The 18,346-nt window shown below is 60.5% G+C and overlaps 1 protein-coding gene across 1 annotated transcript; it reads left to right on the forward strand.

Moving 5' to 3' along the window:
- The first annotated feature begins 1,771 nt into the window (after positions 1–1,771).
- LOC129403539 (CMRF35-like molecule 8) lies at positions 1,772–18,265 on the forward strand. The gene is made up of 9 exons (XM_055132274.1): positions 1,772–2,027; positions 3,300–3,468; positions 7,598–7,662; positions 9,255–9,587; positions 10,012–10,171; positions 11,347–11,447; positions 16,033–16,070; positions 16,405–16,518; positions 17,403–18,265. The coding sequence occupies exons 1-9, from the start codon at positions 1,772–1,774 to the stop codon at positions 17,538–17,540; spliced, it is 1,374 nt and encodes a 457-aa protein (XP_054988249.1). The 3' UTR covers positions 17,541–18,265.
- Positions 18,266–18,346: the final 81 nt, after the last annotated feature.

The following is an 18,346-nucleotide window of genomic DNA, read 5'->3' on the forward strand; positions in this document are numbered from 1 at the left end:
AAGCCCAAACTCCGTGGCAAGGGAGAAAGGACAAACCAGTGATATCCTACACATTCCCATGCGTGCACAGGGCTATTCACGGATTCCTGCATCCATACGCTGTCATGCGTGCACACCCCCTCTCACTCCTTTGCTTGCGTGTGTGTGCATGCAGCCGTGCGTTCCTTCTCAGAGAGGGTTGCAGCTGGGCACCAGCGCCCGCAGCCCCCCCACCCCGGCTGTGTTGTCATGTGGACTCCACCTGTAGGACCTTTCTCCTTCTCTGGGAGGGTCTTGAGGTGGGGGTCCAGGTGTGAGAGGGGCTCCCTGCCTCCGTGCTTTCCCGCGCTGTATCCACTGCCTTCCCAGCTCTTTCCCCGCCCCTCCCCTCCCTGCAGCACCCCTCACACTTCCTCAGAACTGGATGCCAAGCTAGGGCTCCCCCCAGCTCCACGGAGTCAGGATCTTGAGGCTCAGCTGGGTGGGAGATGGGGGTCAGGGGAGGTGGCTGAAACTAATTCCCAAGTGACTCGAAACCGTGCCTGGGGCTGGGCACCCGGACTCTGCCGGGTTCTGAGGATCCAAGTAATGCTCAGGGCTCACTCCTGGCTCTGCACTCAGGATCACCCCTGGTGGGCTCGGGGGGCCACACGGGGCGCTGGGGATCGAAGCCTGGGTCAGCCGAGTGCCAGGCAAGCGCTGTGCCCGCTGCACTCTCCGACCCTGGGCTTTCGTATACTCCCCGCTACCATGCTCCGGCAGGAGACGGTTTGGGGGTCTCATCCATGGGTCGCTTCTGCTGTGGCCAAAACACGTGTATATAATAGGAATTCTTCTCAGCTGGGAACTGCGGGGTGGTGTGGCCCTGAACCCCGAGCCTCAGGGTGAAGAAGCGTTGAGGGAGACATGAGACACCCCCTCCCCCTGCCTGTATGTCTGTCTCGAGTGAAACAGCGCCATCCCACGCCCTTCTAGAACATTCCAATGGAGACAGGAGGTGGAGGTTCATTTACTGGACAACCCCAGGTCCACTTCGGAGCTGGCCTGGTGGGACAGATGAGCACCCCTGTGTCTCAGTGCCGTGAGGCAGGACCTGGGGAAACTTGAGCCCCATATCCGCCCCACCCCACCTGTTGGCTGGCCTGGGGGCTCCGCCGAACCCCACCGCCTGTCGCCCTCTCGTGCACACGGCGGAGGGACAGCCTGCTTCTCTGACGCCTCCAGATTTTCCTCCCCAAGGGATGGAACTTCCCCCTCTCCTCCTGGTGCTGGAGGGTCAACGTCACACGCAGGGACTGGGGCGTTGGGGGTGGGGGTGGTGAGCAGAGAGCTGTCGCCAACCCCAGGATAACGGCGTTTCTGCAAACCACCAGCAGAGGGCGATGCAGCTGCAGCTCTGACCACCTGGCTCCAAAGGCTTTGCTGTTGCTGTTCTGTTTTGGGTTTGGGGGCCACACAGCCGCGCCAGGGCTTACTCCTGGCCCTGAGCTCAGGGATCAGTCCTGGCGTGCTCGGGGGACCACGTCGGGGGGGACCACGTGGGGTGCCAGGGAGGGAATCCAGCGCTCTACCAGCTGTGCTGTGGCACTGTTGCTTCCACTCCCAAAGGCTTCTTTCCAGGCTGCAAACTGCAGGCCAGCAACATGCTACAGCGCCCCCTGTGGGCCGGCAAGATGCCACAGCGCCCTCTGCAGGCCAGCAACATGCTACAGCGCCCCCTGTGGGCCAACAACATGCTACAGCGCTCCTGCGGGCCAGCAACGCACCACAGCGCCCCCTGCGGACCGGCAACATGCTACAGAGCCCCCTGTGGGCCGGCAAGATGCCACAGTGCCCTCTGCAGGCCAGCCACATGTTACAGTGCCCCCTGTGGGCCAGCAACGTGTCACAGCGCCCCCTGTGGGCCAGCAACGTGCCACAGCGCCCCCTGAAGGCCAGCAACACTCCACAGAGCCCCCTGTGGCCCGGCAAGATGCCACAGCGCCCCCTTCAGGCCAGCAACATGCTACAGAGCCCCCTGCAACCAGCAACACGCCACAGCGCCCCCTGTGGGCCAGCAACACCCCACTGGCCGCCCACCTTCATGGCCCATGGCTCTCGAGTCCCCCCTCCGCTCCCCCACTGGGGCTCTGGCCCTAGTTGGCCCCCGCAGCCCTGGCCTTGCTTCTGTCCTTCCTGTCCTCTCCTGGGGTGGGGAAATCCCTATATGGGGCGCCGGGTGGGGGAGGGGCAGGAAGCCGGGGGGAGCCCCGTCCTCTGCCCAGCACTGCTCCCCCTGCTGGCCACAGGGTCCTCTTTCCCTCCGCTGGACCCCAGTGAGCCGGGGCCAAGAGAGTGGCTGTGGTCCCCCTCCCAGTGCTTGTGGCTGCGGCTGAGCCCGGAGCACCCGCTTAGGGTGGAGAGAAACCAGGGTGCGGGCAGTTGCTGGGAGTCCAGCAGGCAGGGTCTCCTGAGTTATGGGTCCCTCCGGGGGCTTCTTGGGGGCGTGGATATCTCCAGACCCCTGTCTTCTGCCCCTCCGAGCTCCTGCCTCACTCACGCCTGACAAGAGCAGATGCCGGAGCCCCGGGCTCCCTCCCTGCCCTGCCTGGCCCCCGGAGCAACCCCCAGCACAGGACGGGGAGCAGCCCCCCGCGTGACCCCCAAGCATGGCATATAAAGACTGTCCCCCATGTGCTCCCCAGTCAGCTCCCCCGTCACCGTCACGTGCTCCCTCCTACACCCACGTGGCTGCTTCCCGACTCGGGCCTCGCAGCCTGGCTTTGGGGTCACACCGTGGTCCCCAGGGGCCAAGACCCTTGGAGCTCAGGAGAGGAGGGGTGGAGGGATGGGAAGCCCTAGGAGGGCAGCTCAGCCACCCCAGGTCTCTCTGGGGACCCCTGACTCCGTGCTCTGGCAGATCAGACCCCGGGAGAGGCTTTGGGGGACAGCCTGGGAAAGGGGGTCCAGTTATCCTTTAGCCATTCCGTGACAGCTGTCAGGGGACGGGGCTGGAGCTGTTTCAGGGGCTGGGCCAGCCTCTGCAGGGACACCTTCTGCAGAGTCGGATGTGGGTGTGCCCGCAGGACGCTCCCCCTGACCCAGGAAGTGGGGACTCACTGGGCCGGCCTGGGAGGAACCCAGCTCTGGGGTCTGGGAAGGCAGGGGGGGAGGGGCGGGGCAGCTGAGACTGAGGGGGGCGGGGGGCCTCCCTGGATGAGATCTCTGGGACCCGCCTCACAGCTGGGCCCGAGGGGCGGGCCCCCTCCCACCCCCCGCCACTGCACGGGCGCTGGCTCTGGGGTGCCCGGCCACAGCCCTGCTGGCCCCCACACTCGCAGCTTCCCAGCAGCTCTCCGAGCAGAAGCAGAAACCGAACAAGGAAGCAGCGCCCAGAAAAGGGGAAGAGGCGCCCGGGCCGGTGACTGTCCCTCCGGGGGGACAGAGCAGAGCAGCTGGGCGTGATGGCGGCCTGGCGATCCTCAGCCCTCCTGCTGCTCTGGATTCCAGGTGAGGGGCCGGGGGTCTGTGGGGAGGGGCAGGGGAGCCCCCTGGCGGCAGGGCTGCAAAAGGGGTGTCCCATCCCCCCTGGGGTGCGTCCAGGCGGCAGGTGGGGGACGGTCTCCTGGGGCTCCACTGGGTCTGCGAGTGTCGAGTGTCGGGGGCCAGAAGGGGGCACAGAGAAGGGCTGGGGGCTGCTCCCGGGTGACAGGCTCCAGGAAGAAGGCAGGAGTTGGGGTTGGAGACCCCTGAGGTTTCCCGGGCAGCGGGGGTCCCCAGCAGGAGCCAGCCTCGGTCCTGGGGACTCAGTGTGACCCACAAAGGCGCAGCGGGCAGCAGACAGAGACCCCGGGTCGGGGGAGGGGGAAGAGGATCAGGGAGGTGGGGGGGCGGGGCGGTCCCCTTTCTGGGGGCTCCTTCCAAGCTCACGAATCCCCTCCTGCGTTGCTCAAACCCGTCCTGTAGTGTGTAATTGCGGCTTCCTTCCACTCGCCTGCCAGCCTCTCTGGACATAAAAGGGCTTTTTTTTTTTTTTGCTTTTTGGGTCACACCCGGTGATGCTCAGGGGTTCCTCCTGGCTCTGCACTCAGGAATCACTCCTGGCGGTGCTCAGGGGACCCTATGGGATGCTGGGAATCGAACCCAGGTTGGCCGCGTGCAAGGCAAATGCCCTCCCCGCTGTGCTCTCGCTCCAGCCCCACGAAAGGGGTTTCATCTGGGCTCCGAAGCCCCCACATGCCCCACTGCTGCTGTCTGGGGTCACGGGGCGGCTCCTGGCTCTATGCGGGTGGGGTGGGCGCGGCAGCTCCTGCCGGCCCCCTCCCACCCCCCGCCACTGCACGGCCGTGTCGCCCACCCGGTGTCACCAGGCTCCAGGGAGCTCAGAGAACCTTATGAGGCGCCTTTACGGTGGCAGCCGCGGGGGCTGAGTCCGTGTCTGAGGCCTGCAGGGACTTTGGGGTGATGGGGTAGCGCTCAGGGTGGAGGGGGGAGGTGGGGCCCGCTTCTGGGTCTCTCCACACGCAGCGGGGAAGGCTCTTGCAGGCAGCCCACCTGGGTTTCCACCCCCGGCGCCACAGAGGGTGTCGCAGCCCCTCCAGGAGTGAGCCCTGAGGGCAGCTGGGTGTAGCCTCTCCCAGAAACAAACTAAACCAAGAAAGAAAACCCCAATGCCGGCACCCAAGGGTGTGGCGGCTGCTGGGGCCGGGCAGGGAGGGGGATGGTTGGTGTTTGCTCCCATTTAGGGGGAGGGGGAAGAGCTTTGTATTGGGGTTTTCTCCCGCTCCATTTTATTTATTTATTTATTTATTTATTTATTTATTTATTTATTTATTTAAGTTTCCCCCCACTTTTTTTTTTTTTGGTTTGTGGCCATACCCAGTGGCGGGGCTCAGGGACCCTATGGGGTGCCAGGGACTGAACCCGGGCTGGGTGCATGAGAGCCACCCCTCCCCGCCTTGCCATCGCTCGGGCCAGCGGCCTCCTCCTCTTCCTGGTGATCGCGTGTCTCCCTCCCCTCAGCTGGGCACCCGCTCCCAGCACCGGCTTGTTGGCAGCCCCTGAAGGCAGACTGGGCTTTAGTCCAAGCTCAAGGGGTGTTTTTTTTTTTTTGCTTTTTGGGTCACACCCGGCAATGCACAGGGGTTCCTCCTGGCTCTGCACTCAGGAATTACCCCTGGCAGTGCTCAGGGGACCATATGGGATGCTGGGTATCGAACCCGGGTCGGCCGTGTGCCAGGCAAAGGCCCTTCCCGCTGTGCTATCGCTCCAGCCCCCAGAGCTCCGGGTTTGGGTTCTGAGCTCCCCTTCCCCTGCTCCTGCTCAGAGTCTGCTCCTGCCCTGTGCCCCAGCTCCCCGGGCGAGGCGGGCACTCAGCCCCTCTGAGGGGTGGGGATCGTGGAAGGACCCGTGACCCTAATGTATATCCCAAGGACCAGGGGGACATCCTGGAGGGAGAGGCAGGACTCGGGGGGTGGGGTGGGACCTGGACCCGGGGCACCAGCTTGTCTCTGTGTTGGCTGTGGGGTGGGGGGTACGTGTTAGGAGGGTAAGTGAGCACTGGACTTGGAGAAGCAATTGCAGAGGCCCAGACTCACACAGCTGTCGCAGGTCTTGGGGTAGCCCTCACCCTGTGACTCTAAGCCACACCACATCTTCCCTTTGCAGAGACAAAGTCTCAGAGGGGTGTCCTCCAGAGGGGGTTACTTTCTTTTTAGGCAGGGATTGGGCAACCCCTGACAGTGCTCAGGAGTCATTTGAAGAGGTGCTGGGGAAACCATGAGGTACTGCAGATTAAATCAGGGTTGCCTCATGCAAGGTGACCCAAGGGGGGAAGAGCCTGGGACAGCAGGGTTGGGTGAGAGTGGGGGGTGATGGGTCCCCCAGATCAGGCAGAGAGAGCTGACGTGTCACAGCGAGGTGGGGGGCGGAGTCAGGGCCCACATCCCCGGGGGAGATTCGTCACAGAATTCATTGGCTGGGCTCTTGCTAGATGCTCTTATTCATGATTTGTGTTTTTCTAGAAAATCACATATTCGTGCAGTTTTATGCATGATCTGGAGAGATTCTGCAGAGCGATATCTTGGTTCTGACTTTCTAGTATCTGATTTTCTAATATCTATTATAATGGGAATCTCTTCCCATTTATTCCACATATATGTGTATATATATATTTGTAGATATTATACATTTATTTGGCATATATAACGCTTCAGATATCATGTGTAAATTTGATATATCATTCTTAGTATGTTTATTATACATATTATATTCTGCATATAGTATATATTATGTATTTATATACACGTGTGAGATGGAGCAATAGCACAGCGGGTTGGGTGTTTGCCTTGCACACGGCCAACCCGGGTTTGATTCCTCCATCCCTCTTGGAGAGACTGGCAAGCTACCGAGAGTATCCCGCCCACAAGGCAGAGCCTGGCAAGCTACCCATGGTGTATTTTTTTTTGGGTCACACCCAGCGATGCTCAGGGGCCACTTCTGGCTCTGCACTCAGGAACCACCCCTGGCAGTGCTCAGGGGACCATATGGGATGCTGGGAATTGAACCTGGGTCAGTCGCGCGCAAGGCAAACGCCCTACACGCTGTGCTATCACTCCAGCCCCCCCATGTCAAATTTAATATGCCAAAAACAGTAACAACAAGTCTCACAATGGAGACGTTACTGGTGCCCGCTTGAGCAAATCGATGAACAACGGGAGGACAGTGCTATAACAGTGCTATATACACGTGTATTTTGTATATATGTGTGTTGAGGTGCCAGAGATGGGACCCAGGGCCTCCTCACACATGCCGGCCTATGCTCTGCCAGTAAACCCCAATCCTGCTTCTCCATACTTCTCACCTGGCAGTAAAGTCCAACGCTCTGTTGTGCACCCAGCCTCACCATTTGGCAGGGGCAACCTGCACCCCAGCCCTGAACAGTGACTCATGGTGCTGCTGGAATAACTCCCCAGTCACACCCTGTTTCTCCTCAGTCGCCCCTCAGACATCTCTCAGACACCCCTTAGTGACCCATCAGACACCCATCAGATACATTTTAGTCACCTCTAAGATACCCCTCAGGTACCCCTCAGACACCTCTCAGCTACTCCTCAGGTATTCCTCAGCTACCTCTCCTCAGATGCCCTCAGATGCCCTCAGACACCCATAAGTCACCACCCTGGCACCCTCAGACCCTCCTCAGACATTTTTCAGACATTCTTTGGATACCCCTCAGGCACTCCTAAGGTACCATTCAGACACTCCTCAGACTCCCCTCAGACACACCTCAGACACTCCAGACACCCCCAGGCACCCCTCAGGTACCCCTTAGACACTCCTCGGACACTCCTTAGGCACCTTCAGATACCCCTGAGGTACCCCCTTAGGCACCTTCAGATACCCCTGAGGTACCCCCTCAGGCACCTCTCAAATAGCACTTACAGACCCCTCAGACAGTCCTCAGTAGCCCCTCAGTCACACATCAGACACCACTCAGTCTCATATCAGATACCTATCACGTACCCTCAGACATTCTCCAGACACCTTTCTGTCACCCTTTAGACATCCCTCAGATACCTCTCAGACACCTCTCAAGTACCCCTCAGATACCTCTCAGACACCCGCAGACATTCCTCAGACATTCTTCAGATATCCCTCAAGCGTACATCAGATACCTCTCAAGCACCCTCAGACACTCCACAGGTACCCCTCAGGTACTCCTTAGTCACCCCTCAGTCTCCCCTCAGACACCTCTCAGTCACCCTCAGACACCCTCAGACACCCTCAGGCACCCTTTAGGCATGACTCAGACAGTCCCCAGACACCCTCAGATACCCCTCAGCCACCTGTCAGGCTCCCCTTATATGCAGTCACGTGTGGCTTTGGAAAACACACACTCCAGTGGCGCAGGCATTCTTGCTCATGGACTTATTTCAATTTTTGTTTTTCAGTCATGGTGCCACACCCGGCAAAGCTGGGGGGACACTATGGGGGTCAGGCATTGAACTGGGGTCTTGCATAAAAGGATCGCCCTATTCCTCCCCCTTTTCTATCTCTCCAGCCCTTGTAGAGTTCTTTCTTTCTTTCTTTCTTTCTTTCTTTCTTTCTTTCTTTCTTTCTTTCTTTCTTTCTTTCTTTCTTTCTTTCTTTCTTTCTTTCTTTCTTTCTTTCTTTCCTTCTTTCTTTCTTTCCTTCTTTCTCTCTTTCTTTTCAAAAAGAAGGGACATTTATTTTTATTTTATTTATTATTTATTTTTTGCTTTTTGGGTCACACCTGGTGATGCACAAGGGTCACTTCTGGCTCTGCACTCAGGAATTACCCCTGGTGGTGCTCAGGGAACCATATGGGATGCTGGGAATCGAACCCAGATCAGCCACGTGCAAGGCAAACGCCCTCCCCGCTGTGCTATTGTTCCAGCCCCCCTTGCCGACTTCTTACAGGAAATCCACCATCTGAGCGTCTTGACTTGTCTGATTCTGAGTTTTCTGGGGCAGGTTCAGAGCGAGCTATGTTCAGAGGTGACCCAAGCTACTGTGGGGAAAACGAGGGACTCGAGAGTGTGAAAAGGGTCCGGGACGATGGCTGAGGGGGGGGAGCTGTTGCCTGCATGTGTGAGCCCGAGTTCATACCCTGCAAAGTCAAATGGGAATGCGGGTGAAATTACAAAACTGAGTCCTAGAAGAGGGCACCCCTTCATTTGGGGGACCCATTGCAGATTTGCAGGGTGGTGAGCAGGTACCCTGAGGACGTGTCCTCTGCTTGGTGACCGGCATGGCCCCTAACACTCCACCTCTGTGTGGGAGACGTCGGGGAATGGGGTGGTCGTGCCCGCTATGTTGGAAAGAAAAAATGAGCTTCCTTGGAAATGGGGTCCCTGCGCTGGACTGCAGGGGGCACAGGGTGGGCGCTGAGCACGCCCGGGTGAGGGGTGCTCTCATTACCCCTAAGCTTTGCAGGGGCACTGGTGCCCTTCTGTGGTGAACTTCTGTGGAGCTCTCTGTTTTGGGGTTCAGACCCAGGGAGCGGGGGACACAGTCTGGGACGTCCTGCCAGTGTCCGAACTGGGGGGGCAGGTGGGTATTTGGGGGGAGTTTCGGGTCCTGCCCCTGGTTGGTGCGGGCAGGGAGGGCAGCGGGAGAGGAGATTGGGGTCCGGAGGAGGGGGCTGCCGGGGTCAGAATCTGCAGCGGAGCCCAGAGAGTCACAGGGGTGTGGCTGATGGGGGCTGTCGATGTGAGCTTGGGGCCCGCAGGGGCCCGTGATGCCCGGTGCCCTGAGCCGGCTGTGCTTTCCAGGCTGTGTGTCCCTGAGTGGCCCCGGCTCCGTGCATGGCACCGTCAGGGGGTCCCTGAGCGTGCGGTGCACGTACGAGCAGGAAGATGAAAACAACAGCAAATACTGGTGCGAATCTTCATGTTGGACACGACTGAGTAAGGTTGTGGAGACGTCAGAGACACAGCGAGAAGCAAGAAAGGGCCGAGTGACCATCAGGGACGACCCAGCAAGCCTCGCCTTCACCGTGACCTTGGAGAACCTCACGAAAGCCGACAAGGGCACGTACTGGTGTGGGGTCTCACGGCCTGGAGTCAAGGATCCCCTGGTCCAGGTGGTGGTGTACGTGTCCCCAGGTGAGGAGTTTCAGGGAGGAGGGGCAGGGACAGGGCTCAGATCCGAGACTTGAGCAAAGGTGCGAGGATACTGAATGAGTCTCATGGGTGGAGAGAGGAGCCCCCAGGGGTCAGCCCTGCGGCCCCCATGCTGGGCTTCAGGGCCGGAAGACGCTGGGTGGAATCGGCAGGATGCGGGTGAGGGCTCTGGGCTCAGAAGGTGCCTGGGAAGCGGGTGTGAGCCTGCGGTGTAGACAGAGCTCTCGGGTAGGAGGCTGGGGTGGAAACGGGTTATGCAGGCTGGAGTCAGGATTGCCGGGGTCCCCTCTGGAAGTGCTCTGTGGCCCAGCAGAGTCCGGGGCCCGCCATCCTGTGCCCTTCCTGGGTGAGCTGTACAGGGCAGGGGCTGGGACACACTCAGCCTGTTTATCTTTTCCCTTTTCAGCACCAGCGCCAAAGCCAACCCAGGACACATACGACACAAGGACCCAGACCTCGCCATGGGCCACCGAAAGGACCTCTGTGTGGTCCACTACGCTGACCGCAGGGAGCACCCCTCACAGTGCCCACGGCCAGGATGGGTCCCAGCCGGCCCCGACAACTGGGTAAGACATCCTGTAGGTGGCCTTCTCTGGGGGTGACCTGGTGTGGCACCACCTCCCCTGTCCCCGGGCTGTGCCATGCGCATGCGGGTTGAAAGCTGCAATGTCACCTTCTAACCTGGGACACAGCTCACTGGCCTGCCTGGGCAAAGGCAGGTTTCTGGGGTGTTGGGAAGCAGCAGCATGTGGCAAGACCCCCGCACACTAAATGCCTCACAGGAACAGTCTCCTCTGCCCCCACCGCTGGGCACAGTGGCCCCTGCCTCCTGCAGAGCCGCAAAGCCAAGGTCAGAAGCTCAGCCACAGCAGGACCCTGGCCAGGGCCCCCGCACGGTCTCTGCGGCTCTGGTCTGAGCCCCTTCCTCCTAGACTCCCCATCTGCCGCTGTGGGTTTATTGGGGGCTACACCTGGTGGTCTGGGGGCCAGCAGTGCTCAGGGCACCACCCAGGGTACCGGGCATAAATGCTGGGGGTCTTGCCCGCCCTCAGAGCCAGCTCCTCATGCCTGTTTTGGGGTCACATTCCCCCAAGCCCTTGTGATCTAGACTCTGCCCATGATGCATTTCTGGGGTTCACCCCGACACCCAGGTCTCTGGAATTCAGATCCCTGCGGAACCGGGAGACCGCATAAGCTCAGACTCAGGCCCCCCGGGCACCTGCCGCAGGCGTCACAGCGCCTTGGGGCCCCTATTGTGCCTCTCTGGGGAGAGCTTGGCTCACACCTCACGGGGCTCAGGGCTCACTCCTGGCAGTGCCCGGGGGCCCCTCTGTGGTGCCGGGGGTTGAACCCAGGTCAGGTTCATGCAAGGCAAGCGCCCTCCCTGCTGTACTGTCTCCTGGGCCCTGAGCAGCGGCCAGGAGCAAACTGAGCACCAGCTGGGAGCACTCTCTGATCACCACCAGGCCAGGCCCCAAACAAAAAAAATTCACCGGGGGTCCCTGAGCCACACCGGTGGGCACTGCAGCCAGGGCAGCCCCTTGTCCAGGCTGCAGCATCACTGAGCCACGCGGTCCACCGGGCCGAGGAAGAGCAGGACGTGTCCCTGAGCACTGCTTAGGAGTCCCCCAACATTTGAAGGGGGAGAGTGCTGAGGGGGCTCAGTGGCCAGTGTGAGAGCACCGGGCCCCCTCCCCGCACTGCACGTGGAAACGGGGGCCCCCGCCCCATCTCCCCGCAGGGTCCCCGGGGCGCTGGTGTCTGCGTCTGTGCTGCTGCTGCTGCTGCTGCTGGCGGCCACCGCGCTGCTGGCCTGGAGGATGGTCCGGCGGCAGGGCAGGGGTGAGTCACTCCCGCACCCCCGCACCCCGAGCCCTTGCACCCACACCCTACAACCCAGCAGGCACACCCCTGCACCCCACACCCCTGCACCCACACTCATATGCCTCACACCCCTGCACCCCACACCCCTGCACCCCAGCATGTACACCCCTGCACCCCACACTCATATGCCTCACACCCCTGCACCCCACACCCCTGCATCCCAGCATGTGCACCCCTGCACCCACATCCCTACACCCTAGCACCCCACACCCCTGCACCCACACTTATGTGCCCCACACCCCTGCACCTCATACCCCTGCACGCCATACCCCTGCACTCCAGCCTGTACACCCCTGCACCCACACCTTTGCACCCACAGCCCTGCACCCCATACCCCTGCACCCATACCCCTACATTCATACTCCTGTACCTAGATCCCTGCACTCATACCCCTACATTCATACCCCAGTACCCTAGATCCCTGCACCCCATACCCCTGCACTCATACCTCTGTACCGCACACTCCTGTACCCAGTACGCACACCCCTGCACCCACACCATGGCCCTGCACTCCATGCCCCAGCACCTTACACCCCTGCACCCCTACATGCATATGCCAACCTAACCCCCTGCACCCCTTCACCCCACATCCCTGCACCCTACACCCCTGTATCCCCCATTCCTACATCATACCCCTGCACCCCATAGCCTTGTACCCCCCACCCTTACATCCCAATCCCCGCACCCACACTCTTGTCCCACCCCTGCACCCACACCCCTGTGCCCCACACCGCTACACCTCTACACTCATACCCCTACACCACGGCACACACACCTGCACCCCAGCACCCTGCATTCCTGGCGCCCTCAGCACCCCACACCCACACCAGCAGGTCCTGTGTGTCTTGGGCAACCCCACAGGTGCACATCTCTGGAGACAGAGACAGGCTTAAGGGCTCCCTGGAGAGTGCTCCCCTGGGCCCTGCCCCCCACTTTCCCTCTTCCCCGCTGCAGGCAGCTGCTCCCAGACTCTGTCCCTGGGCCCAGAGCACCCGACAGGCTGAGTGAGTGCAGACGGGGCCTGCAGGGAGCCCGGGTTTGGTCCCTGAGCACAGAAGGGGCAACCCTCAAACACCAAGCCGGGTGTGACCCCAAGCCAATAGCAACAAGCACAGAGCAAAGAACATCTCCTGGTCCCTTGGCAGGGCCCGAGCTCAGCCCCCCTTCGGTGTCCACTCTGGGCTCTGCAGCCGGAGGCCCTGCCCTGTCCCGGCCTCGTTCGGGGGGCCCCCCAGCTTTCTTCCCCCGGACCTTTGCCTAGCCGCCAGAGAGGACCCCAGGGCCCTCCTCAGGAGCGGCCTGGCCCTCACCAGCTTGTCGCCACCCCCTCCAGGTCCGGGACAATAACTCTGAAGGTGCCACGGGTGTCTGGGGGTTCCCGAGACCCTCTCCCAGGGCGTGTCACCCCCGCCAGTCACGCTGTCTCTGGGCTCTGGCACGCCCCCCGGGCACCGCCTAGCGGAGAGAAGGTGTGGGGAGCCCTGGCACCAGCTTTGCCACCGGCCCTCGCTGGCAGCAGAGCAGAGACAGGGCACAGAGGGCGGGCGACGGCCGCACCTGCTCCCTGAGGGGCTCCCGCGCCTCTTCCTGCCCCGCCTGTAGTTTCTTTTTAAGGGGGTTTTGGGTCACACCCGGCGATGCTCAGGGCTTACTCCTGGCTCTGCACTCAGGAATCACTCCTGGCGGTGCTTGGGGGAACCCTATGGGATGCCGGGGATCAAACCCGGGTCGGCCGCGTGCAAGGCAGACACCCTCCCCGCTGTGCTGTGGCTCGGGCACCCTTGACTGGGGGGAGCGGGTCCCTGTAGGAGGCGGGAGGCTTGCCCGCAGCTGTGACTGAGCCTTTCCGGGGGCGGTGGTGTCGGGGGGAGTCCTGCCTCCCCTCTGCAGCTACCGGGAAGGTCCTGCTGGGCCCGGCCAGTGCCCCCGCCCCGAGGGGTCCTCAGCCTCTGCGGGAGCAGAAGGAAAGCCACTTCCTCTTCGTCACCCACCGTCCCCTCAGCTGGGGCTCCACCGCAGCCTCCCCGGGTGGACACGGCCTGTCTGTGGGGACTTTCCTAGCCTGGACTCCGGCTTCCTGGTTCCCACGGGTGACCTTTTGCCTAGAAAGTCCTCCCTGCCCCCGCAGAGGCTGGAGTGGTAGTACAGCCGGGAGGACGTTTGCCTTGTACCGGCCCACCCGGATTCGGTCCCCGGCAGCCCATATGGTCCCCCGAGCACCGCCAGGAGGAACCCCTGAGCATCGCCGGGTGTGACCCAAAGAGAAAAACAAAACAAAAATTCCTCCCCAGCCCCCCTTAAAGCAGGGAGCAATCAGGGCCAGTTACTTTCTCTGGCACCTCAACCCCACTGACTGGCCTGAGGGCGTAGGGTGCGGGGCGAGGCGAGTTCCGGTCAGTTGGTCAGTTGGCTCTCTGGTCTCCCCCAGTCTGGGGCTCCCTGAGAGGAGGAAGAGCCCCTCCCTGCAGCACCCCGCCCGCCCCCCGTATCTGGCCTGTGCACTGGCCCTGCCCACAGCTCCTGGGGGGCCAGTGGGGGATGAGGTGTAGGGGTGAGGGGGTTCTCAGAGCTGCAGGCACAGACCCCCAGGGTGGGGCAAGTGACTCATGGTCGGGGGGTTTTGACCCCTTCTAGGTCTCTGCACAAAAGCATCCTTCTGTGTTGATTCTGCCGTGTTTGAACACCTGAACCCTGTCCAGCCCTGATGTTGCTGAACCAGTTAGTCTCACTAGGGCCGAGGGCTCTGCATTTTATTTATTTATTTATTTATTTATTTATTTATTTATTTATTTATTGCTTTTTGGGTCACACCTGGCGATGCACAGGGCTTGCTCCTGGCTCTGCACTCAGGAATCACCCCTGGCGGTGCTCAGGGGACCCTATGGGATGCTGGGAATCGAACCTGGGTGGGCCGCGTGCAAGGCAAAGGCCCTCCCTGCTGTGCTATTGCTCCAGCCCTCTGCATTTTATTTTATTTTATTATAGGGGGTTGATGAGGCCGCACACAGCAGTGCTCAGGGATGACTCCTGACTCTGTGCTCAGGGACCACTCCTGGCAGTGCTCGGGCACCAGAGGCAGAGTCAGGGCTTGAACCAGGGTCAGCTGGTCCTCATTCTCTGGACCGTCTCCCATCTTACTCTGCATTTTTATTTATTATTTATTTATTTATTTATTTTTTGTGTCAAGAGTGTGAATGCATCATCAGTTATATTTTATTTTTTTAGAAATTTATTTATTTTATTGAATCACCATGTGGAACGTTACAAAGTTCTCAGGCTTATGTCTCAGTTATACAATACTCAAACACCCATCCCTTCACCAGTGCCCATATTCCACCACCAAAGACCCCAGTATACCTCCCAACCCCCGCCCTCCCACCCCCATTCCCGCCTGCGTAATTGATAAATTTCACTTCATTTTCTCTTTACCTTGATTACATTCCATATTTCAATACAAAACTCACTATTGTTGGAGTTTTCTCCCAAGAAAGACAGCCCTACTGCCAAGGAAGCATTTGATAATTAATTTTCCATTGCTGAGAATGGAGAGATATGAAGTCCCGCTGTTTCAAGTACATAGAATTTTTTTTCCTCCTTCCTGCACCACCAAGTTCATGCCTGCTTAATAAATAGTTCTCATAATATGACTGATGCCACGCCGCCCAATGAGAAAAAAAGGATATTTCCCGTCCTTGGCCGGCGTGGGGCTATGGCTTAGTTCACAGTCTAGAGACATGGCTGCAAGCAGTTTCTGCATTCTGTGTTCTAAAAACCGGCTCTGCACTCAGAGGAAGGGTGCCCAGTAAGGAAGGGTTGAGAGAGAAAAACCCTGCCCCGCTGGCACCGCGTGGGCTAGCGGCTCCAATCACAGTCTGGAGGCGTTTCTGCGAGCGGCTCGTGTCCAGAGTAGTTCAGTTGCCTCCGGGATTGTGCTCGTGCAGCAGCGGAAAAAGCTTACTCTGCATTTTTAAAATGTGGGGGTCACATCCACAGTACTCAGCAGACCATGGGGCGTTGATTCAAGTCCAGGCCGCCCCACCTGAAGCTCCAGCCCCTGGAGTCCGGCCCCTACCCTGCAGTTTAGGCCCTGGGGAGAAGCACTGAGCAGAAGCTTTGTGGCCGTCACACTGTGGAGAGAAGCTGTGTGAACCTCTGGGCTTTGCCGACAGTGCCCGCTCCCAAAAGGGGCAGCCTGGCCCGCCCAGCACCCTCCCTCAAACCGGCCAGCCCTGGGGGGCCGTGTGGAGAAGGGGCTGGTCTGGAGCCTCTCTGCTTGTTTCTTGGTTCATTCATTCATCCCTGTGCCCGCTCACTAATTCACCCATCCGTCCTCTCTACAGCTCCTTCCCGGCTGCAGGTAGAACCCAGAAGAGTGTGTATGGAGTGTGTGTGTGTGTGTGTGTGTGTGTGTGTGTGTGTGTGTGTGCATGTGTGTTGGGGGAGGGGGCAGAATCCAAGTCTCTAGGCAAAGACTCGTCAGAGGGACCCCCTCCCTGCCTTAGTGCTGGGGTTCAGTGTCCTTACACCCCTCTTGTCTCTTTAGCTGCTAAGAATCGGGTGCCAGGCCAGGAGCCCCACCAGGTGAGAGAGGCGACAGGCGGGGGTGCTGGATGGAGCTTCATGGGGGGCTCACAGTCCCGGGGGTGGGGGCAGGGGGCCGAGGATGGAGTGGGGGCTAGTGCAGAGCCGCAGGTGGTGCCTGGGGACCTGGTCAGTGCTTCGGGCCTGGCCAGTCCAGCCCTCCACTATGGTGCTGGGGAAAGTCCAATACAGACCCCCAGGACCTGGGTGGGTGGGAGGTCTGGGGTCAGGGGTCATCCGGGACATGGAAAAGAGGGGATGTGTGCAGAGAAGCAGGGGGTGCAGGGGGCTCTGAGGACCCAGGCCGAAACCCCGCACGCTGGCCCCACCCCAGGCTGTGGAGCGGAGCGAGCTTGAGCCCTGCTACGCCAACTTGGAGCTGAAGGTGCAGCCCCCCGGGGAGCAGCCCGAGCCCCTGGTGCCACCCGAGGTGGAGTACAGCAACGTGGTGAGTGCCGGCCCACCCTTGGGGGCACCTGCGTCATCGTCGTTGGGGGGACTGAGACCAAGAGGGGGCTGGGGGGCTGGCAAGATGGGGAAGTGTGGTTTGTAAGACGGTAACTGGCTGGGGGAGGAGAGAGGGAGGGAGTCTGGGGATGGTCCTGAGAGTTAGTGAAGCACAGCACTGTCTGAGCCCTTGCTGTATACCCCACAGTGGGAGCACTGTCTGAGCCCCTGCTGTATACCCCACAGTGGGAGCACTGTCTGAGCCCCTGCTGTATGCCCCACAGTGGGAGCACTGTCTGAGCCCCTGCTGTATACCCCACAATGGGGAGCAATGTCTGAACCCTGTTGTATACTCCAAAGACGGGAGCACTGTCTGAGTCCCTGCTGTATACCCCACAGTGGGGAGCACTGTCTGAACTCCTGCTGTATACCCCACTGAGATGCTAGAACCTGCCATTCTCCTTGTTGGGGTCTCTTCATCTCCCTGGATCAGCTCTGCTTCCCAGCCCCTCCTTCCCTCCCACACCCAGGTCAGCCCTGAGGCCCTGCAGAGCAGAATGGAGGTCACCCCTCCCCCAGCTCAGCCAGCCGTCACAGCAGGAGGGCTCAGGCAGCTGGTGGGGGCACAGGAGGACCATCTCTGGTCTGGCCTGGTCACCGCCGGCCTCAGCGTGGATCCCGGCCCCCCACCCTGCCCGTGCCTGGCCAGGGGGTGGGAGCGGGTGGGTGTGGGGGGCTGGGAGACCCAGGCTGACAGGAGAAGCGTCCTGGGCAAAGTGGAGTCTGCGCCCCCTCTCAGCTCACTCACAGACCCCGGGGTGCCAGCCATCATGAGTGGGGGGGCAGCGTTGCCCCCGCTCTCTCCGAGCCTCACTGTCTCTGCAGGAGATCTCCAGAGGAGAGCTTCACTACAGCACCGTGATGTTCGGTGCCCAGGGCCAGGCCTCTCAGGCCCACGGGGGCCCCCCCGAGACGCCCTCCGAGCCGGAGGTGGAATACAGCGTGATTCGGAAGAAGACCTAGGCTACCCGCACCTGCTACCCGGGACCCACAGGGCTGCCCCATACCCGCCCCCCAGAGCCAACAGGGCGCCTGGCCCCAGAGCTCCGGGCCTCATGGAGGACAAGCAGGCGGCAGCTCTGGGAGGGACTGTGGGGTCACCGGCTCTGGGCGACTTTCCTCTGTCCTCTGCTTGGTCCCAGCGTGGGGAGCAGAGGTGTGCGTGGGGTCACAGTGCTGAGTCCCACGTGTTTCCAGGGAAAGGTACAGCGAACAGGGTGGTGCCCTCGGTTAACTGTGCCACCGTGCCCCATGGAAGCATCTGGAATGCTGGGAGAGGGGAGAAACTTCAGAACCAGGAGCTTGAAGCACTGTGGGCTGGGCAGGGCGCCCGCGGCCGGAGCGCGGGGACCTGTGGACTCAGGGTCCTTCTGCAGCAGGAGCCTTTAAATAAAGTTTAAAGCTGGAGCAGGAAAATGTTCCTTGAGCCACAGCTGCTTCCTGTTGCGGCCCTCAAGTAAGGGAAGGGCCTGCTTCTGTCCCCAGGGAATAGGGAAGCGTATGGGGCCCGTGGGGACATCCTGAGAGGTGTCGCCGATGGCTGCCTCTCCCCATGCTGGCACACCACAGCTCTCTTGTCTGCAGATGGCAAGCCTGATGCCATCGGCACCGCCCCCTCCCTTCTCTCTGCTGTCCTGGACATTGTCCCAGCTCTTAACCAGGTTGGGCCTATCTGGGGTAAACGACAGTTCCACGTGCCTCCAAAGGTGGGAGAGATGCGGATCTCAGTGCTTTCGATTATTCGTGCCAGAACCCTTCCTCTCTTTGTC

Source organism: Sorex araneus, chromosome 3, assembly GCF_027595985.1.
Source record: "Sorex araneus isolate mSorAra2 chromosome 3, mSorAra2.pri, whole genome shotgun sequence".
Taxonomy (NCBI): Eukaryota; Metazoa; Chordata; class Mammalia; order Eulipotyphla; family Soricidae; genus Sorex; species Sorex araneus.